At 41.1% G+C, this 24,946-nt stretch overlaps 1 protein-coding gene across 9 annotated transcripts in view; it reads right to left on the bottom strand.

The window, feature by feature from the left end:
* arvcfb (ARVCF delta catenin family member b) overlaps window positions 1-24,946 on the bottom strand; it is a 270,673-nt gene that overhangs the window by 118,789 nt on the left and 126,938 nt on the right. The window contains exon 1 of one of the 9 annotated variants that reach the window (XM_032578553.1): window positions 9,991-10,254. The exons of the other annotated variants lie outside the window; for them this stretch is intronic. Coding sequence (XP_032434444.1) covers window positions 9,991-10,011 — 21 coding nt within the window. The 5' untranslated portion in view covers window positions 10,012-10,254. Of the gene's footprint in view, window positions 1-9,990; window positions 10,255-24,946 lie in introns of those variants that run through there. 9 annotated transcript variants of the gene reach the window in all.

Here is a 24,946-nt window from a genome sequence, read left to right as displayed (position 1 = left end):
ACAGGCTTTATTTGCTTAACTCCTGAGACTTTGCCGGGTTTATGGCACGTTTTTCCACACATCCCAAGTTTGGGGAGGTACAACAAAGAAGAAGAAATGAAAAGAAATACAAAAAAACCCCCACTGCACACCAATGATGTTGTTAAACTGAGCCCCCCTCATTTAATCTCTAAGGAACCTAGGAAAGCGGCTTGGTAACCAACAGCAACCTAAAAGAGCCATAGGGAAATAAATACCTGTTGGAGTGTTATGGTGAGGCCCAGTCTTGTTCAGTTAAGAAAGCATGGAGTGTGACAGACCTGGGTATGATTCAGAAACAACACATTTCAAGTTTATATCTGCACAAATGTCTTTTTTTCAGTTCACAAAGTCTACAAAGACATGCTGACAGAACTCCAGAGGCTCAAGGTGGTTGTTTTTCTTTTCCCGCTGTCTTTTTTGACATATACACCATAAAAATGATGGGAAACAATGAGCTTTGGTAGTTCAATAGCTAATAGAGTTTCACTCTCTGACAATATCTGGATAAAAGCTCATCAAAAAGCCAAAACTGTAATTAAAGCCTCTACGTAACAACAATATATCCCCTAGAATGAACTGTAATATGTCAAAAAGAAACTCAACCATTGCTCTCTCTTTGTTGAGAGAGCAATGGTTGTGAAGTCATACCCTTGGGTGTGACTTCCACTAATCAAGCAAAGAATTATGACAGCAGAAAGAAAGTGAGTTGTTCCAACTGAAATGTAAATTAATTCTTTTACAACCTCTTCTTTCTGTCTTTCCACCATCTCCTCTTCAAAAAAAAAGACCACACCATGTTAGAACACCATGTTCTATTACTAAACTAAAAGCTTGCTTGTCTGGAGCACCAGGATGCTGGCAGCTCTTAAAGCAGACGCCACGGGGCCGAGGTTGTACGCAGTCCAATCTAGCGCAACGAGTGTTAAACCTTCTGATGACGGCTGGCATCTGTCCCTCTGTATCCACAGACCTGGCTGGCACAGACCAGCGTGGCAGCGCACTCCACTTCACAGCCCCGTTGCTCATTCCAAACAAGTTCCATACGAGGGAGGATGCGATGGTATTTTTGTGAAGCCCCGGCACCGAACAGCAGAGGTTCATTAGACGGCTCAATAAAGCCTTGTGGGATGCAAAAAGAGGCGCATCACTTCGCTGTTCACCAGCGGCTCCTCTGGGAGCGCGCTCTGCGCATATCTGGAGATTACGAGGCGATGCGGGACACAATGATGAGCCCGCATTTTTAATGGCATATGACAGAGAACAGTCTAAGTGCTTCATTTGTAACAAGAAAAAAAATAGTTAAGCTGTCATAATGGAGCAACTGTAGAGCTGGAAATACCAGAAACTTGTTCACGTTTTTTGGTTTTTTCTGAGGTTCTTTTTCTGGTTTGGCTGAACTCCTGCTACTGGTCAGCACAATGTTTGTTTGTCGGCAGAGTTTTGGCTGGCGTTGAGGCCGCTACTCAGCAAAGGCTGATCAGCTTACAGTGGTTTGGACTTTCCCCTCCATCCTTCTCGACCAGTCGCTTTTATTCGTCCCTCTGAACTCAGGGCTGCAGACGGTTACAGCAGGGTCTGCATGTTGTGAGTTAAAGAGCAGCATTTTAATGAAGAGCTGGGGCCTCATCAGCGCAACTGAAGGACCCGTGGGTCAGTAACGGACAGATCTCACTTCAGACACCCAACAGGGATTTCGAATGAACTCTGAGTGAGCGTGACAAAGCCAAATGCAGCCTGGTTTCTCATATTCTGGTTCTCGTGAGATCCGGCTAAAAATAGAATGGAAACGATTCAAATTTCCTCACTGAGTGGAACTGCTGGTTAAAAATCTAGCAATAAAACAAAAATAGGTCAAAAATATGTTGATTTCAGTTAAAATCGCTAATGTAGCTTTTCAAATGAAAAGCAACAAGTAGAGATATCAAACTACTGGCAGCAAGTTACTGGTAAAGTGTTGGATATTATTATTAGCTTTAAACTTGACACTTGAAACCTTACATCTAAGTTTCAAATTCTAATTTTGAACTAAGACAGGAAGTAGGTCTTTCTTTGCCTTGTTGTGTGGACAAGGGTTTGGAGAAATCTCTACCACATTTAGTCATCCGTGGAGCAGCAATTTGGGTACGCTGCAAAAGACTCTTTACCTATTAGCTGCTAATGACTTTAAAGCTAGCAACCTCCGTGAAACTGAAGGATCGGTACAAATTCAACAGATTGCGTCAGTTTTGATGACGTCTTGCTAAACATCTAAATGATGTGAATTATCCCAACTTAGATCATTTCCTAATTTTGAAGTTTATGAAACATGTATTTTGATAAATTGAATAATTTTCAAGTCTTTGGCTTGTGTCGTTTTAAGATGGTCCCAATGACAACAGACACAATCCAGTCCTGGTCAAAACTGGACTGGATGTCCTACACTGACTGAAGAATCATTAACGATACCAGTCAAGGAAACGGTTGTGAATCGTGACAAAAAATGAGGGTTTCTTGGTTTTTGCAAAAAACATTTTAAAAACTTGAGCTCATTCTCTTGATTCCCACATTGTGTATCATTTTACCTTGTTAGATGGAATTATCAGCTCATCATAGATTAAAATCTTTGACTCGCATGAAAACAACTGTTCCACAACATGTTCTAGAGTTATGCCTGAGATTAAACGCAAAAAGCTTAAATTCAAAATCACAAATTCAAAGTCTTTGTTCTGCAGTTAGATGACACCGTCAACAATTGTGTTATCTAGCATGTTATTGTGGAATATTGTCTCTGCTGCCCAGAAATTGAGCTGTTAGCATGTCATCAAAGTCATGAGTCATAGAACAACCCTCTTCAGTCAGTCCGTCACAGCCCCGTAATGACCGTAAAATGTTAATATAGCGGAAAAACTATAACGTAGTGAGCCAATACATAGTTGACCCTTCAGTGTCTGTCTAATTAGCAAATAAGTCATACAATGGCATCTGATGCAGATAAGATGTTGCTAAAAACAACTTTACTTGTACTTAATGGTCACTAGCTTTAAGGGAAATGCTCAACACACATTCTATGTTGAGAACAGTACACAAGATGCTTGTTGTTTTAAACAGCCTGTGATCAAGCTACATTAAGTTGATGTGGATAACCAAATAGTCCATAAAAGGAGGGATTTATTGTTGCTTGTCATCAACAATAACAAGCAACAGAATTAAGATGTACGGTAGACATTATTACAGAATGACAGGTGATGTATGCAAGTTGCCCATTACGACATCTGAATGCTCCTCCGGTTGGGATGAATCCCTGCGGAAGAGCTGTTGGAGGGAATCAATAATCCCAAAAGGCATTCTGAGACAGATGGTACAATGATGGAGGATCAATGGTTCCTCTGCTACCCTGCCTGCTTCCAGCCAAGTAACAGGATGTGGGCTAATCCCTCAAAAGAGGGTTCTAGACTAAACATGGAAGAGAAGGTTGAACCACCTCTGGCTTCCCCACACCCGCTCCATGTAGGACCAATAAGGTGCAGATGTTGCTAGATGGGGTCTGAAAAGAGAACGGGAGAAGTAGAGAAGGGCTTGTTTCTTGCACTTCTGATTGAGGAAAGCTTTATGAATACTCTGATGTTCCCCCCTCAGGGCCCCTCGAAAGGGTTCTCAGCAGCAGAACATAAAGGGTGGAGCCTTTATGAATCCTGTGTAAGTATCAGGAAAGCCCTGGTTCTTTTGAAAAGAAAGAAGAAAAAAAAAGGCCCAGAATCCATCCGCTCTCTTGATGAAGATCCTGAATAGCAGCAGCATTCCTAATGAGTAGCACAGGATGAAACAGAAAGGGGAAGGTAGATACTTTGCTCTTTATAGCTTCAACTCAATTAACTGATTATCTCCATCCTAGTGTTTTTGTGTATAAATCTGAATGTTTGTTTCATGTCATAACTCTGGTCTAATAAACAATCACAAAATATCATCACTGCATCAATTACTGCCTCAAAGCAGGCCTGAACAGGGCTTTTCAGAGAGAGCCTGATGAGTTCTGCTTCCCCAGTTTTCTCCTCCTCCTCCATCACAGTGACAGAGACATCCCTCGCTTTCTCCAGGCCAAGTGGCTTTCTTATCTACCCGATCGAAAACACCCACAGCCACTGCTGGCTTCCAGTATCAGAGATAGGAAGCTGTTTGTTGGACATAGTTAGGGGGATCGTGAATCCCGTTCCCTCATAAACAAGGCTGCAGTGTCTGTAGCCCACAGACAAAACAGTTTAAATAAGCTAATGATCCAAACCTAGTTCCTTTTGGGACTCCAGGTTTTGGGTGTATGTGTATGAGTTTGTTGTTGTGAGGATTGTCTGACACCTTATCTGCATATTCTTGTAAAGGACTTGCCAAACTTGCCAAGGATGAAGTGCAAAAAAATTGCTCTTAAGTGATGTCATTCACAAGGGAGAGGGAAAATAGTTGTGGACGAAGTATAAATGTGTCTAATCTTGATAGTATATGCAATATACAAGCAAATCTTAGCAGGTAAAGCCAAAGCAGCCACTCAGACAAGATAATAAGCTCCCATCTCATTAATGCACCTCTTCTTCTCCCCAGCACTGCTTCCAAAGGTAGCAGTGTGAAGGTATCCATCTCCTGCAGCCCAAGCTCCAATTTACTGCCACTCACCTATTTTCTAATTCCATCAGCGTGATGATGAAAGCTGAGAGGGCATTACGCTTCTTGCCAGTGGTTGGACAGTGAGGGAGGGAGTGCAGGGCCGCATCGGTCACACTGTCAGCTAGCCAAATGGGTTAGGATGGACAGAATGAGAGCCAAGGCAGAGGGGATGATGGAGCTCTGTGTTTCCAACCGCTAAGAGGCAAAGACCTTTGCTCCTCCGGCAAACATAACCCCGAGGTAACATCCCAAAACCTCAGGGCATGTTCATTTGATCACAACAAAGCATACAGAGTCATACCTGTGAGGTTGTCCATCATGTGCATGTGGACTCGAGGCCAAAATTCTAAAGGGAAATCAAATGCTGTTGTAACTCAAATCACCCAAGTACATTGAACGTATCTTTGGGGATGGTGATGCTGTGTACAGGAACGGTCTCTGGTAGTGGTTAGTCTTTCAACAAATCTGAAGAGGCGTCTAACTAAAGATACTTTTGCTATACGACAGCCTCGTAACTGTCATGACATGCTAGCAGATTAATAAACAGAGATGATATTTCACAGTAACATGTCCTACATGACACCAATAGTTGTTGGCCAGCAGTGCTAATCCACCTCATGTGCTTTTGCCGCACCTCTTTAAAGCTCTGACTGGCCGCAAGGTTTGAAAGATAGGAAGAATTTTCTAAATTTCTAAGTTTGGGTACTCAGCAGAAAAAGAGAACGTACAAACAATTTAGAAGAACTGTACAGCACCTGGCTAACCATTAGCCTCCAAAACATCTAGCTCTTCCCATCAGTGCCATTTTCAAAGGGATTTGATCATCTCTAGTCCATGATCAAATGGACTAGAGATCTACAGTACAGATTTGGATCTGTACTGTATTAGTCGGTTGGATCCAAGCTAAAAGGTCCAAAACCTGGGGAAAGTCTTAAATTCTGATGTACAACAAAATCCAACCTGAACTGGATATTTCTACACTGAACATGAGTTCTCAAAATCACAGTTTAAGGCTTATGAAACTTTTTACACTATTTTTTAAAAAAATTGTTCACTTTTATTGCTCCTTCTTTAGATTAGCACTCCCTGAGATTGAGACAACCAGGGTTAGTCAATCTTGGGGGATACTCTCCAGAGACAACATCTTATTTAAAACAGTTATTTGTGAAAGAAAAACTGGAATTCTAAGTTTTCCCAAAAATACTTACAAAATCTTGTAAACCCCTTATTGTGCACCATGCTGCTGATGTATGGTGGGTTAGGTCCTGCCACCAATGCACATAGATGGAATGTATGTAGATGGTGTCAGCTTGCTCCTTGTAAATTAAATAAATAAACATCACAAGCGGTAGGTGGTGTGCATGAAGGGCGTGGTGGGAGATACTGTGACATGTCAAGCCACGGTATCAGAAACATGGGAAGCATGAAAAGGCTGTACGATGGGGTACCATGCCATCTGGTATAACCAGTCACCGGGCCTTGCAGCACCATATGATCAAAACATTCTTGCCTCCAAAACACCACAGCAAACACAACTCCAGCAGACCCCCATCGCCTACCCAGCCCCCAGTGCAATAATGGACTCTCTGCAGCTATTAAGCCCCTCATATGTTTCCGGTCATTGGCATCATTCTTGTGTGACCTCCCAATCCCAGAACGCCGGCACTCCTTATGCTCTACATGTCTTCAAATATTGATTCGTGCCTCGTCTTCTTCAGTCACACAAGGGGCCCTAGGAAAGGAATGGAAAAAGACAGGCGGGGACCTTTGAGCTGTCATGCAAAAACACCCCCGCAGAAAGAAGTGTGTGACAGCTTTTTAATTTCGGTAAGAAATCAAAAAGCGTCTGAGAGACGGGGTAGAGTGCTCAGTGGCTGCATCTAAAACTCTCTGCTTGCTGTCAGGAATCTGGCAATACCCTGCTGCCTGTAGACAAGACCTCCTTTGGTCTTTGGCTGAATCACAGATTAATTATTTTATTATTCAGACGGGTCCTTCTCGCTTGTGGAGAGAAAGTAAAGTCAGGTTTTGCAAAGGCCTTGGCAAGATGACAACTTCTGGATTATTCATAATGTTTTCCTCCCCACACCATCCCTTCGCGACAAATCTGTTCTTCTATTTTTTATGAACTTGAGGTCCTTCAGCCTCTGCAGCTGAATTCAGAGGATCTGGGGCCCTACCCTACCGGTGCAGCTCTCAAATAAAGGCCACTTTATTTTTAACTCAGCCTGGCGCTGGCTCCCCCACTTATTGTGGGCTATCCAGTAATCTTCAGTAGGCTAAAACTAATTTACTGTAAGCTCCGCAGCAGCATTAAAACAAGGTCAAGGCAGAGCGGTATTTGTCTCATTTCCCTAGCTGTCAATATTCCTCTGATGATAACGACTGATTTAGAGGATGAAAATCTTGAGGGGGCAGTGCAGAGCATCACCGCTATAAAGGGAACAATTGGAAGGAATCCAAATGAGCTCAGCTCCAGTTCCATGAAGGGGAACGACACCCAAAACAACAATGTGGACGATGAGTTTGACGCATCTTGGGGCATTTATAGGGTTTCGCAGACATATTAAAAACCCCTAAACTCATCCCAATAAACATCAACGCGTTTTATTGGGAATTTTGGGTGATAGACCAGAGCTAAGAAGTGAATACTGTATGATGGAAGAAAATTATACATATCTTCTTAGAAGAAAAGAGTTTTGGGAAGTAACTGAATTAGTACATAAAGTCAATCAGCATGTAGTTGAATTCCATTATAAATGTTGGACTCCACAAATCTGTTCCTTCATGGAAAAATGGTGAGAAGAAACAAAAGACAGCCATACAAAGTCCAGATGTTCCCCAGGCCATGTAGGAGACACAGGAAGTATGGCAGATTCACATCACCCTGAACACATCCTCCACAACGGGAAATGGATGGATGGACAATTCCAGGGCAATCCTCCAAGGTTTGAAAATGAATGTTCCTGCTAGGGAGGGGCATTATAGTGTTACATTTATTGTGGCGGAGGGGGAGTACAATAAGAATTGTGATTAATTATTTATGATTACAAGAAACTCCAAGCGGCGCATTTAACCAACACCAAAAATACTTTTGTAGTTTTTCTGTCGAGTCAATAAAAGAATCAACAAATATTCACTTGATTACATTTGAAATTCCTTGCAGTTTAGGAGTACAGCAGACTCCCTCCTATCTGCGCATTAGTATTTGTGAATTCACTTATTCGCGGTGCTTCATGTGGATCTTGACTCCAAATTATTTGTGGAAAATCTGAATCTTCATGGATCTTTTCATAGCGCATATCTAAAATATTCATAAGAAAAGGAAACAACTGAAACAACTCGATTACTGCTATTACGACGACTATTGGGTGGCATTTGCAAAGCAGCCAATCCAGGAGAGCCATTTATTGGCGTGAGTTGGCTATACTCAAAAGAGTGGAGATAAAGAAGACTGATAAAATTAACTTCTGTGGTAGCACTTAAACTGTTTCCCCTGTGAGAAATGATGGATATTATGGTATATTTGGTGTTTTGAACTGTCAAAATAGGCAGTTATAATTGTCTCTAGAGGATGTTTCAAGGACTCATGAATTTTAGCTACTTGCAGCTGGTTTTGTTGGTGGGATTCTAAATGCATGTCATTACAGCTGTAGCCCTCCAATCTATCACTGAAAGAGACTGAAATTATTTGTTAAATATTCTTTTATTGTTGTGGTGCTCTGAAATGCATAAAAACAGGTGTAATTTTTTTTTAGATTGCATGCTGATCATCCAATCTGACTGACTGGCCAAAAATGTTCAGTCTCTAGATGCTGGAGACACGTTGACTCATGTAGGGGATGATACCTACACTTTTCAAATTTATATTCATAAAAAATATACATTTTTTACATCACAATAATGTAGTAGTTTGCACATGTCGTTCAATTAGAAGAAAAAAAAACTACAATAAAACAAGTAGAATTTTGTGTCTGTAATGTGAAAAAGAAAAAGTACAAGGAGCATTGAGGCCTTTCCAAGAGACTGTGGACTGCAGCTCTGGTCCAGCTGAAGAATGTACATCGGAGTTGAAAAGGTCACACCACAAAGCTGCTCTGGGCAAGAAGCATGAATACAATCCGAGTCTTTGGGAGTGGAGGGTCACGGACACAGCCGGACCTGACCCGCTCCGGGACACAGCTGAAGATTGACGTGCTTCTGGTCTCATTCACGTGATCCCAGCCTGTGTCCTAACACAGCCCACCTTTTCCCACACCTTCAGTTCATTCTGCACTCACTCGAGTCCAGACTTGAAACTTATCAATATAAGTTTGATAAATGCCCTGGAGGCGAAAAAGAGCACAGAGTTTGTAGGTGAGAAAAGGCCAGCTTATCCTCCGGCCATCAGGTAACACTCAACCACAGAAGCATCTGTTAAAGAGTCATTATCAGCGCAAGCTGACAGAATGTTTTTATCTGTCAAACAGGAGCTCGGCATCTCCGCCCCTCTCACCCCGCATGACAACTTGACCTTATTCAATCATACTTTCTCTCCCTCTCTCCATTTCTTCCTTTTTTTTTTAACTTCAGAGTCAACTCCGCTGAGCGCTGCCAAGCTTGGCGGCAAAAGAGAAGAGTGAGATGGTGTAGGCTGCCTTGTGGATGCTCTTCAAACAGAGGAAACTGCTTCCAGTGATGTATGCACATCATGCCCTAGTACGCACACGCCCACACACAGACATGGTAACAAACTCACTATGGCAAGAAGGAGAAGGGAAAAAAATGGCACATTCCCGTGGTATCTGTGCAAGTGGGAGACAAAAGGAGTTCTCACACGTTTGGTACAACAGTCTGTGAGCAATAAATCCCAAGCTGGGCTCATTCAGAGCCTTGAAGAAACTATTTTTCACAGCATTCCCCCATCCTTCTATAGGAGCCAATGACACGTTTGAGCCTCTGAAGATGTCAGGGCACACATAAACTCACAGTAATCACACACACACACACACACTGCTGCTAAACATGTATGGAGATGGCTATTTATATATTTATCCAAGCAAACAGTTTATTATAAAAACGACCAGCGCACACTTATGTACATTATGAATGGATGCGCAGTCGCTCTATACGTGTGTAAGCGTTGCACTATGGATGCTGCTACCCCTGTAAGACATCCACAAATCTCATTATCTCTCAGCTGTGGTGTGTGAGGAGGGGGAAACGCATAAAATAAAATAAAAAATAACGGGAACTTGGAGACTGGAGGATAAAAACGTGAGCAGCCCCGGTGCAGCCTAAACAATTAAGAAGGAAAACAATTAGGCTGGAGGTACAATGAGAGCGGCAGACACTAACCTGTTTTACTTCAGCGGGCATGGTCCAAAATCCCCCGTTCGATTTTTTTTTAAAGGTGTATTTCAATGAAAATATATAAAATAGAAACCTCCAGGGAAACAGCGTGAGAAATATGTCCTCCTCTCGAAAAAGTTCTCCTCTCCCTCCTCTCTTCTCCGACTCGTCACGTTTATCTTGTTTATTTACGCTGAGTTTTCCCTCTGTGAGCGCAGAGGCAGCAGCAGCTCAGACGCAGGCAGCCATCCTCTGCTCAGCTGCGTGAAGCAGCCCGCTGTTAGCCGCACAGGCACAGGAAGTGAGGCGGTGCTTTTTCAAAATAAAGTACGACGCGGGTTTATGACCGAGAACTTTGCGAAGATGATGCGCCTAACCTAGAACAGGAGCCATAAATAAACCATCAGCATAGTACGAGAATGAATTTGCCTTTTTTCCATTTTATTGGCTTTTGTATTATTTACATAAATAATAAATAAACTATTTACATAAATAGTTCAATAGTGCTTTAGACATTTTGTACCTCAAGCGTCTGAATATTTTTGAAACGGAAAAAGCGAAGGCATGAAATCTTTTTCCAAGGTTTGACATCTTTTTCCTTTGTAAAGATTAAAGCATAATATTTGGGAATCACCTACTGAAAGCTAAAAAAAATTTCAAAGAATATAAAAAGTAATTTTTGTTTTTGAAACGAAATCCTTGGGTCTGAGTTGAAACTAGAAACTGCACACAAATTATACTAATGAAATGATTTGTAGCAAAACTTTTCAAAGTAATGGATTCGTTGAGGACAAGAATCACTTACTATGTTGCATAATTTAAAATTTTTTCCATATATTTTCTATATTTAATTACGGTACTGTGTTAGGGACCAGCAAAAATACTTATAAGACCAGTATTAATGTAATTTTGTTTTACTGCAACAAAAACTTTTATACATATAATAATTCAAATCCCATACAGAGTGTCAATCCACCCTTTTTTAAATTAAAACAATGCAAATGTTGTAGTCACTATTCTAACATACCTGTGGTTTTAAATTAACTTTACCTTATACTACAATAGATTTTTAATTAATTTATAATACTCAAATATAGTTTAAATGTATAAAACTAGTACAGCCAGGCAAAATTGCAAGAATATACCAATGAAGATCTGTTACAGATCAGAGCGCCAAAATCTGCAAAAATAGTTGGTGTAGTACTACAACACTAGAAACATGCAGCTTACAAGAATGTTCTACATAATATGTGTAATATTTAATTCGTAAATACTGGTATTTAGGACAATTTGCATGAATTTACCCTATGTATTTTTGCTTTAATAAACATTTTTTGCTGTGTCTTTCAGGCACCACGCAAATCGTCATCTGCTTCTTTCAACTAAATGCTTTTATTTTGAAAGAAAAATCTCCTTGCTCTAATGTAATTCTGTCTGTGGCAGGTCAGACAGAGCTGAGAAAGAACAGGGATTTCTAATTTGACAGAGATGTTTTATTCATGTGTGAATTGATGAGACACTGAAGGCGGCGTAAGAGCCTTTCCTTTTCCAAACAAACACGGGCTCTCCGTTAAAGATATGAGGCTGGATCTGGACCCGGACACAACCGGAAAAGTTGGGCATGAAAGGAAGAAACACCTCTGAGGTTGGGAGAACAGAGGACTCCCAGAGAATGGGAATGTAGCAGCTTTCTCCGATTGGGTAAATGTCTTTCCCCTCTATCTCTGGCATCAAGTGGGGTGGGACCAGCTCCCTCTTTGCTCTCCAGTTGCCTCGGTCTGTCAGACCGCCAACCCCTCCCCCTTGTTGGCACAGACGGAGAGAGAGGAGAAAAAAGAATAGGGGGAGAGGGACTGGGGCTCGCACACAAAACAAAAGTTGCCCCTATTGAATCGAAGGCATCCCACGAGCTACTCTGCAAATTTTTACACCCTCCACACACACAGCTCCTTTTCTCAAAACCTCTTTGAGACTCTCTTCTCGCTGCACTTGATATAAGGGAGAGCTCGGATGTACGTGACAGAATTCATATTCAAATAACTGTGCCTGTGACCGAGACCGAGCAGGAATGTTAATCTAATAATGCCGGTGGAAGCTCAACCAAAGACAACTCTGAGGCGACGGTTGAAAAGACAGGAGAGCGAGCAGAAAGGATGACTGGTCTAAGACGAAAACAAAGAAAATGGCAAACAGAGGAGGGGGGGGAAACGGCTGAGGTTTCACATTCCACGAGCTTGGCAGCACTGTTTTAGGTCCCAGGATGTTACTGCTTCATTTCTTCCTAATGAAAGCCCTGGCTCACCATGCACCATTACATTTAGATCTCTTTGCTTTCGACAACAGCAACAGGAATTCGACAGCAGAGGAGCATTTTAATAAAGCAACCCTCGTACCCTTAGATAAAAAGCTTTCTTTTTTCTTTTTCTTTTTTCCACTTTTTTCTCCGAAGAGTTTTTGCGGCGCTAGTGGCTCGTATTTTTTGCGACAGTAGGCAGACAGGAAAGAGGGCGAGGAGAGGGGGGGGGAGACATGCGGCAAAGGTCGCCGGGACCGGGAGTCAAAAGCCTCCAAACGTGAGGCGTGCTAACCCCCTGCGCCACCATCGCCCGCCCCCTAAAGTCCTTTCTTTTATGCAATTTGCAGTATCGCTTTCCATTTGCGCCACTTAAACACAGAGTGATTTTCATAACTGTTTAAAAATCCATTATGTACCCAGGGCAATACTGGTGAGAACAGATGCAAGGAGCAGCATTGCTCTCTGGATTCCCTATTAATCTGCACATGTGTACTTTAGAAATGCCCATCTCCTTTTTCTAAATGTTGGGTTTTGAAGTCTATTATTTTTCCACATGTAGACGCCGGGCTCTTTGTCTACTTCTTTGAACTAAGTGGCTACAGACGCTTGTACTATAAATATATTTTACTGTGTTTTTAGTGGTGTGGGTTGGTTTTCTAAGCCGTTTGTTGTGACCTGAAGTCTAGATCTGTAGATTGTCGTAAGGACAGACCATTTACTGCTACAGATCCTTTGACCTTTCCTGTGGCATCCTTCCTTGCTTCCTTCCTTCCTTTCTTGAGGTTTTTACTTTTACAATCCAAGCCTAATCTTTGACTCTTCAGAACCTTTTTCCTGAGTTGTGAGGGAAGCCTCTGTGTCTTTGTTGTATTGCCCATCTGAAAGTGCCTCTGCACTGCACCATGTGCACACCAAGATTATGTTACATTTTGTTATGAGGTGGAGCTATCTGAACTTACTCGATGTCTTTTGAAGGAAACTGATACTACCATGTAATAAATTTAGGGTTTGAAACCAAAGATAATGCACATGGTTTGTAGTGGAGTGGTATTTAACTATGAAACCCCTGCTACATTCCAAAAAGTAGAGATATGGCCTTCAACTTACAAGCAGAAAAGTCAATGGGTCAACAGAGCCGTCAGGATTCATCATCTGAAAACTCAAATTACATAAAGGAATGTTTCAAAGTCGCAATCAGCCAGAATCAGCAGAAAGCTGTGATTGGGATCCACAGGGCCTCCAACAAATGAATTTAAAACATCCCCAATAGCTTATGCAGGACTCTTAAGTGCTAAAATATTTATATATTATTTCTTTTGATATGAATGTGTTTTACATTGTTGCAATTCTTTTGACGATCTCTGTTCTCTTTTAGAGCACAGGCTTAAAGCAAAGGCTTGTTTGGTCTCATCTTTCCTCCAAGAAGCTTTTGTCAACACAGCCTGAATTTTCACTATATGAAGGGGGGAAGAGAAGACACTGAAAGCATATACAGTATGTTAAGTCACATGAATACTCAACTCTTTATGCACAACTGTAAAGAATACAGTGAGAAACCCATCAGGTTACATCATGCAACTTCATGTACGAGTCCTTATCTTCTTACGGGCAACATACGAATGTGCATCCTTATGGTGCCTTGCAAAATATTCATAAGCCCAGTATTTTTTCCACATTTTCTCATGTATGCAATACGTTTCCTTTGTTGCTTTACTTGTACATTTTGAGTTTGGATAGAAGATGAACCGCTCTGCCAGTCTCAAGTCTTTAAAAAAAAATAAAAATTATACTGCCGTCACTCAGTGTCTGCAAGATGGGCTGTTGATTGGCCACTACCTCTCTAACTGTGTTTATCACTGAGGTGAAGTAGCTAGGTTGATAGATATGACAGGCGTCGGGCCAAAGTCGTTCTCCCCAGCATAATCTGTCTGAGCTGCTTCAGGAGCACACATTCAGCAGGAAGAGTAGCACATATTCACCACAAAGGGCTTTGTGTTGTTTTTGTAGATGTAAGCATGAGTAAGTACTATTTCTTGCAACCCCTGTGCTGCTAACACTGTCCTGTTGCCAGACGGTAACAGTAAGAAACAGAAAGAATAAATGTAGACAACTGGATGGAAGAGAGGAAGAACAGAGTGAGGAAGAAGTCAGACATGATAAGGATGAAGATGAATTGGTTAAGGAAGGGCCAAAGAACTCAGCTGAGGATGAAAGCTCCCCAGAGCTGAGTAAGACCAATCGATCAGAAAACAGTCCTCACCCAAATATACTCTAAGCTTTCAATCTCAGTATTTCCAGAAACTTCTGTGTAGCAGCATATACACAGAAGCAGTTACAGTACCTGCTATACCTGAGATAACTGATGCGGTCCATTCAGCCACTATCCAGACGATCCACATTCCCCCTACGCTTTATAAACGCTTGCCACGCCACAGGAATCTGACACATGCAGGGCTTAGCATGTCAGCCGTAAAGTTACATTTTGAGCTCATTTGACTGAAGCAGCGTTCTTCCCACATGTTAGCTATGTTCCCTATATGGTTTATAGCAATCAGGATTTCTTTTTATCTGGGTCTTATCTAACAATGGCTTTCTACTTGGCACACTTTCAAACAGGTTACAGTTTTGATGTAAATGCATTCTTCAGAGTTTTGACTTTGTTCTCAGTTTTTTTTCTCTTCATTCCAATTTTCCCTTTGAATTATGACTTTAATCTCAAAATTAGTATTTTTGTCCTCAGAAATCTGACTTTAAGGCAGCACCTGGACACCGGGGAGCAACCAGCTTCAATGGCTGAGATGCGAGTTTGTGCAGGAGGAGAGCTTAGTTTTTGGAAGAACATGTCCGATTGAAGTGATTTATTTTTTAGATGGTCAATTAAACTCAGAATTCAGAGAAAAACAGCAGACTTTTTTAAATTATTTTTTATTTTCGGTGGCCCCTATCCTCTTCCATACCTTCCATTTCATCTACTTCATGTTTCTTTACCAAAGCAAATCCCTTAATATACATTGGAGTTCGTGGCTGGAATGTGACAGAGCGAGACACGAAAAAGCTCAAAAATATTTTCAAAGGCACTAATTGGATTTTAGTGCACTAAATTGAGCTGAAAAGAATGCTTAAATACACCGAGTGACTGAAATAGATCGGTCTTACAGTTTCCGTTATTTCATCTGTTCCAGGAATTAGCAAGAGAGTAGGAACAGGAAGGGAAAAAAAATTATTTTCAGTCTTGCCCGGTAACAGAAGTGGTACGAAAGTAAGGGTGTATGAATTTTGCTGGAGCTGGAACGAAAGCCTTTGCAATCTGCTGTACGCTGTCGAGATGTATGGTGTGAAACAGATGGTAGAAAGGTTAATGTTCAGCAACAAGACGCGAGCTGACAGCCAGACACCTCCAGTGAAGCTACATCTGTTAACATCACGTTTTCCGCTTCCGTTAATGACGGCAGATGTGCAGAAGGATGGAGGAAAAGAAGTTTGAGAGGAAAAAGGACAAAAAGCCAAAACAAATTGTGCTGCATGGTTACCACATACAACAATGTGGATATTGTAATCAGTCTCGACAGTGTAGTTTAATTCCAAATCGCTTTCATTGCCGAGAAGGCGCCGCTTATTCTGGCTGTTGAGGTCTAACCATGAGGTTAAAAAAATATCCGACCAAATACAAAGAAGGGTTCTGAAAAGGAAAGACGACGACAACACTGGCCTTTGCTGCTCCATCTTCTCTGAAACAATCACTGCACTGTGTTCAGGTCACAAGACCAGAGTTATTTACAATTGCGAGAGCCTCCAGAGAAAGATTATCTGCTTTGACTGACTGCTTCTTATTCTAACAATGACACAGTCAGAAAGAAAGTAAGAAAGAAAGCCCTTATCTAATGACTTTTACCATCATGTTTTATTTTCCACTCGAAAAAACTGGCTCGTCAGCATCGCAGAGGATTGTGGTCCCATCTATTAGCGGCTTTTGTCTTCCGAAAAGGCAATTTTAGCTTAATTTCAGGGGATAAAACTCTATTTAAACGCCATCACTTCACATCAGTGGCGGCTCTATTTTCAGTTTTTATATTGCAAAAATATATTCGCACATCAAGATTTGTCGTACACCCATAACAAGATTAGATTTTTTTTTTTTTCCCCTTGCGTAACAAGGACAAGCAGTGAGGCACAAACACACACAATGAGAGCTTATCTGACGTTATGGCACACACGGAATTTATTTTAGACACCTCTCCCTGTTATGGAGTCTCTATAATCTTGATGGATTACCGCTGAAGGGTATGTTAAAATTATGCAAGTTAAACATTTGTTTTATGCCCTAAAGACCATGTTTTTGCAAAACTTTCGGAGTAATTCCTTTTGCTTAACTCAGACTTTTCTAATGAATTAGGTTATTCCTTCGTTGCTCGTAATCAGCAACTGTGCCAGGAATTTAAAACTCCTGCTTCTAATTTTGCCTCACAAATGTATTTATACCTGTTGTGCCTTTTCACATTTAGTCACAGTAAAACTACCAACGTTAACATGTCCGAGTGCCTCTGCTAGACGGCTGTCCTGTGAAATTCATGAACACTTGAGACCCCCTCTAAAAACACCTGTACCTGCCTGTAACTGCCAAAATGATCTCAGTATGCATTAACACTCACAGTGGAATCAATCTTAAGCACTTCCACAAAAGCTAACATCCACAGTCTTCCTGATCTCCAGTCTTTGCACTCCTGGATCGACTGCTTTGCAAACACACCAGTCAACAGCATGTCGAGTAGCATCATGCCCAGGTATTTCAGCTTCCCTAGCTGTGTTTTTAATACTTAACCATGAATAGGCGGTGGTCCACTGTATTTGATCTTAAACTTGTACAATTTTTAGAAAAGCTGTGTATATGTTTTGTTTTTTGTTTTTTTTTGTTTGAGCTGAGATTCACTAGCCTTGATGACAGATATTAAAATAAATTAGGTGGTCCAATCTCAACATTTTTACTACATGAGCTATTCCCCAGGGTCACTACCTGCAAGTACTGTACAAGTCAAGGACTTTTAACATGCATCAATCCTGGTTTAATTGCCGTTGTTATAACCATTGAGGACTTGTTTAACATTTTTTAAAAACTCCGGTCCTACTCGATCAATGAGATACTATGCCAGTACAGACACTTCAGATTAAAATGCTCATTGTTTCCATCTGTCAGTGTGGCATGAATATGTCATCACGTTAACTTCAAATGAAGAAAAATCTGTTTTTTTTTCTACACACGTCACCACAATATCACAGCTAAAGAAGAATAAAATTAGTTATTCATGCTGATTTAAATAAAGCTCTCCTTTAGCTTCAGATTATGTACTTTTGCATGTTTTTAACTAAGTTTGGATCATTCTAACAGGAGGTAGTTTTGCTTGGTATGAATACCAGAGTTGGTATGAATAGACCAAATCTGTATGGACTACAGCGGAGACCCAGCTTCTATAGCTTCTAACTCTGGCACAGTATGTGATGTGCATTGTCTCTTTTGAAATAAACAACAATTATCTATGTGTAAATCAGGACTTTCTATCGACGTAACAGTCATTTCTACTCATCTAATGTCTAAATGATCGGTTGTTAGACGATTAACTCAGTGGGTTAAGGTTTGTGATTGTATTGTAGAAGATATGCAAACGTTTATGGGGCATGAATATTTCTGCAAGGTCCTGTAGGTCCTTGTTTCTTCTGCAAAGATTTTGTCTGAAGTTGGGTGTTTTTTTTAGCACATTGCTCTTTTGAAATGTGCTAGTCCAGTGTTTCCCAACCCTCGTCCTCAAGGCATAATGTCCCACACGTTTTAGAGGTTTTCCCTGCTTTAATGTGCCTGATTCATCTGATTGCACTTCAACAAACGCCTGTTAATCAGTCATCAATTGAAATCAGCTGGACTGAAGCAAGGAAATACCTAAAACATGCCGGGCTGTGCGCCTTGAGGACCAGGGTTGGGAAACACTGGACTAGCACATTTCAAAAGAGCAATGTGCAGGTAAACTTCCTTTAGTAAGTTTACCTGCCTGTTGGAAGTTCCTTAAATGAAGAATCTGGCCTCAGGCATCCAAACAAACATCCATCCGTATTTTCTAATTAGAACTGCTCCCTAGATTACATGACTGCTGGAATTTACCAGAAACTTGGATTTAAGGTAGTATTTGCTCCAAGACGAACTCCAGCAAAGTGAACACTGGGGTAAAATAAAAAACGCTTGTTTTTCATACATGTCTTGTTTGCTTTCTCAGAATCTGGTATCACTGCTCAGTAGGTGCAAGTTTACCCGTGGAAAGAAGAGCCAAAACAAGCCGCACTGATGCTTCTGTTTCTCATTTTGTTCACCGTTTACAGGCTTGTAATTCACGCAGTAAAAATGTCACACAGATATGTGTGGGGCTAATTAATACAGTGCTTTGAAGAACACCTTTAGCCCAACAATAAAGTTGTGAGACTGTTTTCAATTGACTTTGTTTTCGTCATCCAGACTTGTTTAGCGATCCTGCCGGACACTGAAGAGGGTCAGGTCACATTCCTCAGATGGCACTGTGGTCTTGTGAGGGAGAAGGACGTTATTTTAAACAGATGTGCTATAGTTTAAACCCAAACTATCAGGGCCGTCCATTAAAAACATTAGCAATCTTCATTTCTGTTTGTAAGTTCTAGCTTGAGGCGATGCCCTTGACTAGTTAAACACGACTGATTATCTAGTTTGGTGCATAAAGAGATTCTCGTAAAGGAAAAACATGCAGCTACTGATGCTGCTTATGTTTTTAGAGATTATAATAGGTTTAAGCAGTTGTGACAAAATGGCATGACGGTAAATCATCATTAGGACAAGACCTGATTTGATGGAGGAAGGTTTGGGCTTCTTTAGAGGAGTATAAACAACAAAGAGGACACAAAGCCTTTCTTTCCATCTTCTCTTTCAATTTATGTTTTCCTGCTGCACTTGCCGGAGGTTTCTACCTGTTAAAAGGGAAAGTTTCGGGGCGTGCTGTGGTGGCGCAGGGGGTTAGCACGCCCCACGTTTGGAGGCCTTAGTCCAAGACGCGGACGTCGCAGGTTCGACTCCCGGTTGCCTACTGTCGAAAAAATACGAGCCACTAGCGCCGCAAAAACTCTTCGGAGAAAAAAAAATTCCACCATTCCACTGCTGTTTTGTGCATGCTCAATATGAGGGATTGCTGTAAAGAGACAGTGGGCAAGCAACTGCCCACATTCCCTACATGCTGGCCCAGGTGGACTGAATGCTGCAAGTCAATAACTTGATCCAATCTGCTGGGCTTCTTCAGATAGAATGCTTTAACCAATTTAAATAATAAACTGAACTTCACCACATCGTTTGGTAACTTGGATCAACTGAAAATGTGCTCATTTCACTTGGAATCTGTCTCCATCATTGACTTGAGTTCTTTGAAGCGCCTTGCAGTGAAGTGTTGTGAATTGGTGGCTTAGAAATAAAATGATTTGAGCTGAAGTTGAATCAGGGATGGCAAGTAAGCTAGTGGCAGCCATTTTGCTTTTCTGTAGTTTTGGTGGGTTTGCACACAACCTTAGGGGTGTTTTGGCAAATTGGCCAAGAAGTGAATTGTCTTTAAAGGGGGTTTTTGAAGTGTGGGAGAACTTTGCCCCTCAACTACTTCATGTTCTTAACTCATCCATGTTTCAATGACGTTGTGGGGTTCACCTGTTTTAGCTATGTGTAGTACCACATGATGTTCTTCATCCCTGCCTCGTCATTTACAGCGCTAAAGTATGAACTACTTTCAAATGTGACTGCAGTTCATTTAGCTTCTGGTGAAAAACTACCCGAGGTTTTTCAGACAACACTGTGGCAGAGGAGCATCTTCAGATCCAGTCCATGAAAGTTCCAACTTTAAATAATTATAGTTATACTTCCTTCTTTTTATTTTTGCTTGGCCCAGACTGTCTTCCTATTCACCATAGCTTCAGGTACCGAAAAACAAAACAAAACAAAAAGATTGACCAGTTTTGCCTCTAGCATTGGTCAAGTTGGCTAAATGTTTGCAGTTACTTTTTTTGGTTTATTTTTTCCTCAAGTCTAAGAAAGCCCTGGCATAGGAGGTACTGTCACTGCAAATTACACCATGTACAAGTGGGCTTTTAAGAACCACTAATTTATTGAGCTGTGGGAAGAAACTAGTCCACCAACAAATTAATAGACAAACCACCCTACAATAAAACTTAGTTTTTCTCAGGTGCATCTGTCTTTGCAGACTAACACAAGTCTTTCATTGTTCAACGCTGCTTCCTAAGTGTTGTAGTAGGTTTGAACTATGGTGAGAAATAATTTGACACAACCAAGAGCAATAAGCAGCCTATTTTACTGTAAGACACTGTTGGGATGACTTCTGCAGGCTGCTTTATAACAAGGAGAAAGTGTTGTTGGAGGGATATGGGAACAGTGAGCGATACAACAATAAACAAAGGGGACACTTTCTTAACAATGTGATTAGGGGAGTTATAGGAGGCAAGAAAGTTGTTGATGGAGAAGACAGGAGATGACTGAGGGAGGGGGTCAGCTAAAAACTAAAGCTCATTGTTAGGCAGGTGATTTACGAGGGTACAGCAGCTCCCAGGCCCTGGCATTGGAAGGACAGATCTTCTGTCGCTATAGCACCCGCAGCCTTTTGTGTCCATTGTTCCTAGACAGGACTTTGTGGTGGGAGGGGAGTTGTTGTATGGATGGAAGTGGGTGGAGGGAGGGAGGGAGGGCTGAGCGATTGCTGGTTGTCATTGCAGAGCCAAGGCTTGTACATCTTCAGCACAGATCAAAGGCTGCACTGTTCCCACTCTGTAAAGCTCAGAACCTTTGAAAACTCCTCATAACATTCGACCAAGGGCACAATGTGCCTCTACCAGCAGCCCATTAAACAGACCCTCGGAGACCAAGGCATCTACATTTTATGACACCCATGAAGCGACAAATTATCCCCACGTTTTCTTTTCTATGAATCTCAAGATGGTATCTTTGTATGTGTTGGGCAGCAGCCACAGGCGGATAGATAAGCAGTCCAGCATGTGGAATGAGGTCACCTACTCTTATAGCGCCATACAGACACGATTTTCTGAGCACTGCCTGCTTTTGTCCAAACACGGTCACCAGTCAACACTTGACCTTTCATAGCCTTGATCACAATGCTCCTTCTGGCTAAAATCAATTACTAGGGGCAGACTCATATTAAGCAACAAAAAGGCGCGATCTATGTGTGTGAGTGATCACATGTTGGTGGACGTCAATGGATTGAGATTCTAAGGCGTATCGTTCCATGTCACTGAGTCTACACAAGTAATTTCATCAGACAAGCTAATGGACTCTCCGACAGCATTGTCCTGATGATCCTACTTGAATGGTGAAGAATAAACAGTAATTCTCCTCCTTGATGGGTATTCATAAAGTGTTATGTCAAGGTGAATGAGGATCGGCGTTCTGCTAGAAACTGGAGCAGAAATCCATCACGCTCTTTGGTACAGAGAAATTGTCGACACCTCTTAATGAAATGAACTTATTCTGAAACCCAAATTCAGCATCACATGGCAACACATCATCTTCACTTGACGCACTGTAAAATACAGCGTTGTGTAGAGCTGTTAATGCCCCTTCAGTTTTTCCACATTTCATCATGTTACAACCAGAAACTACAATTAATGGGATTTCATGGGTCAGATCAACTGGAAGTAGTGCACAATGGTGACGCAGAAAGAATCACAGATTTTTTCTAAGTATACAAATCAAAATTGTGATGTTCATCTGTCTTTTCTAATGAGTCAATACTGTGTAGAACTATATTTCAATGCAATCACAGCTTCAAGTCTTCTGTTATGTTTCTACCAGCTTTCCTCATTTTGCATTTTTCCTTCCAAGATAGCTTCAGCTTAGTCAGATTGTATGGAGAGCTTATATGATGTAAAGTTTTTTTACTTTCTAACATATGAATAGGCTTTAAGTCAAACCATTCAGTGGTAGCTGTGGTTGTATGCTTAGGTTCATTATCCTGCTGGAAGAAGAACCTCAATCCCAGACTCAAGACTTTTGCAACATCCAACAGATTTTCCTCTATTTATCTCCCTGCAGTTTTCTTGTCCCTGCTACCAAAAGGCCTCTCCACAGCTGGATGATGCAACCACCATGCTTCATGGTGGCTTCAAGGTGATGCAGATCAGTCTTCCACTGGTTTTTACGTTTGGGTCAGAGCTTCGGTTTTAATCTCATTTGACCAAAGCATCTTCTCATATAGTTACCAAGTACCCATGGCTTTTCAAACTGCAAGCCAAACAAAAGCTTTCTTCTTGCCATCATTCCAAAACGGCCAACTTTACAGGCTGCACAACTAACAGTTGTCACCACATTCTTACGTCTCTGCAGCTAATCCAGATTATCATGAGTTTCTATAGCATCTTCTTCGAGCTGTTCTCCCTTATTCAACATTAGGTGGATGGTCATGTTTTGTTAGATCTGGATTGGATTTTTAATTTGGGGTGTCAGAGTAAAGACAACTGAGAACAAATGCACACTAAACTTTTTCAGATTTTAAAAAAAATGTCTATTACCTCCCTTTCCCATTGGAATTATACAGTAGTTTGTGTTGACCTGCATAATAATAATCCCTCTGTATAAATACTTTTGAAAGACATAAATGCTATGCATTCCTGCTCACTCTGTGACAATGTCAGACCATCACAATATCATCTATTGTATCATTAGAGTGCAGTTTAGTACTATAATTCAACAGAAACTAACCAGAACAGAGGAGAATGAAAAGAAAAAATGTCTTGTATTCAAAGCAGTATGTAACAATATGTTGAAAGCCTCCATCTAACACGAGCTAAAGATAATTGGACTCGTGTTTATTTGCTGCACACTCAGCCGCCTGTGTTAATGAGCTGATAATAATGATAAAGGCAGATAAAAGTGTTAGCTGCCCAGCAATGTTTAGGCCTGGTCCTTTCAGAGCTCAGTGCCCTGTAGAGGAGTGCTATCTAGATCAGTGCCTTATCATGCTCATTAGTTGTCTACTTTCATCTCATTTTACTAATCAGACTTACTCCAGTCTTTTCCTCCATGACCCCAGCTTTAAGTAATGTCAGACCTCATTGAGTCTGGCACTGGGGTTGTGAATCTAAACCCTCAGTTAGCGATCCACGGTCGGCTTTAATCCATCATTCCGCCTCAGGATTGTGTGAGAGTGTGTGGTGAAAGCTGAGCGAGGAGAAGGCAGAGATGAAGGGAAAACCTGATGCATTTTTCATCCCCTGGTGCTTATGTCGAGTAGAACGGGTTCTCACGGCACGTATCGCCTCCTGGACACCCCCCTCGCCCACCTGCCTTGACACTAAATTGGTTTCGAATGAGTTTTTCTGATGGAGACATTTCACACGGAAGTAAAAACGAGTCTTTACTTCCGTGATAAATCTTCACTGATGAATCTCTAAACAGCTTAGAGATTCATCAGTGGTGCCAATTACACAAGTTGGCGTCCTAATTTACAAGTAGTGAGGGTTCAGAGATGTTGTAACGCACGTATGTTGCGTTACAACATACGTGATGTAACGCAACATCACGTAAGTTGCGTTACATCATGTCAGCCAACATTCAAAGATGGCTGACATGGAAAATGATGATAAACTAACCAGGGGTGGTGGAGGACTTTTTCCTGTTCTTGGGCTAAGAACTGACTTTGACTCTACTATGCCTTGATATGACATCTTTATTGCTCTCATTGTTTGTATTTTTTTCTGTGTCATACAACCATTATGAAATGTAAGCTGATGAATTCAGCTTAGAGATTGCGTTTAGTGTGGCTGCATCTAATAACTTGAATATTAGCTCAACATGACAGTTATCAGTCTAATAACAAGAAGCAGTTTTGCTTGACTAATTAATCGTTTTGGAATTAAGTTTTGCATTTTGTAGTGTACAATCAAAAAACAATGTTATGAAATATTTGTTGAACTATAAACATTTAACTTTGGTCTTGGTAGGTCCAGTCTTGGCCTCTGTCTCAGAAGAACTGGCCTTGACTCCAGGCCCTGACACTAGCTAACCACAATGTCCCAGTAAGATCCTAACATGTTCTAAACATACTTTACTTAAGTTGAAATTAATCAATTTGTGTTCATAGCTCATCCACTAAACATTCTGAACAAAGTTCATTGCTCCAACATGAACTAGTTCTTGTTCACATTTTATATTTTGTTTAAAATATAGAGGAAAATTATTTATGGAGGTCACAATACCATTTATAAATTTGAAACCTAATGACATCATTACCTAGTATTAGAAACCCACCTTAAATCTGTCCTATTTATCTTTGCTCACTGAACATAGAACATATTGTGCCTCCTGAGACTTTTCGGTTAAAACATGTCTGTTAGTCATTCAGTGAAGCATCTAAAGGTTGTTAGAGTAGTCAGACCTCCTCAAGTAAGAAAAGGACTATATTAAAAAATGTTAATATAATTGTGAAAGGCACTGGAACACAACCACACAGAAATCATACACGAGAATTTCTCTTTTCATTAAAAAGGCAAAACATTGCCGAACTGATGGGGAGAATGTCTGTACGACCACTGGGTTTCTTTCAAGAAATCAATATAATGTTGGCAAGACCTTCAAAAGAGAAAGAAAAAACT

The sequence above is a fragment of the Xiphophorus hellerii genome, chromosome 12 (assembly GCF_003331165.1).
Source record: "Xiphophorus hellerii strain 12219 chromosome 12, Xiphophorus_hellerii-4.1, whole genome shotgun sequence".
Taxonomy (NCBI): domain Eukaryota; kingdom Metazoa; phylum Chordata; class Actinopteri; order Cyprinodontiformes; family Poeciliidae; genus Xiphophorus; species Xiphophorus hellerii.
The sequence above is the reverse complement of the archived record's forward strand: the minus strand, read 5'-3'. Positions and strand labels throughout refer to the sequence as shown.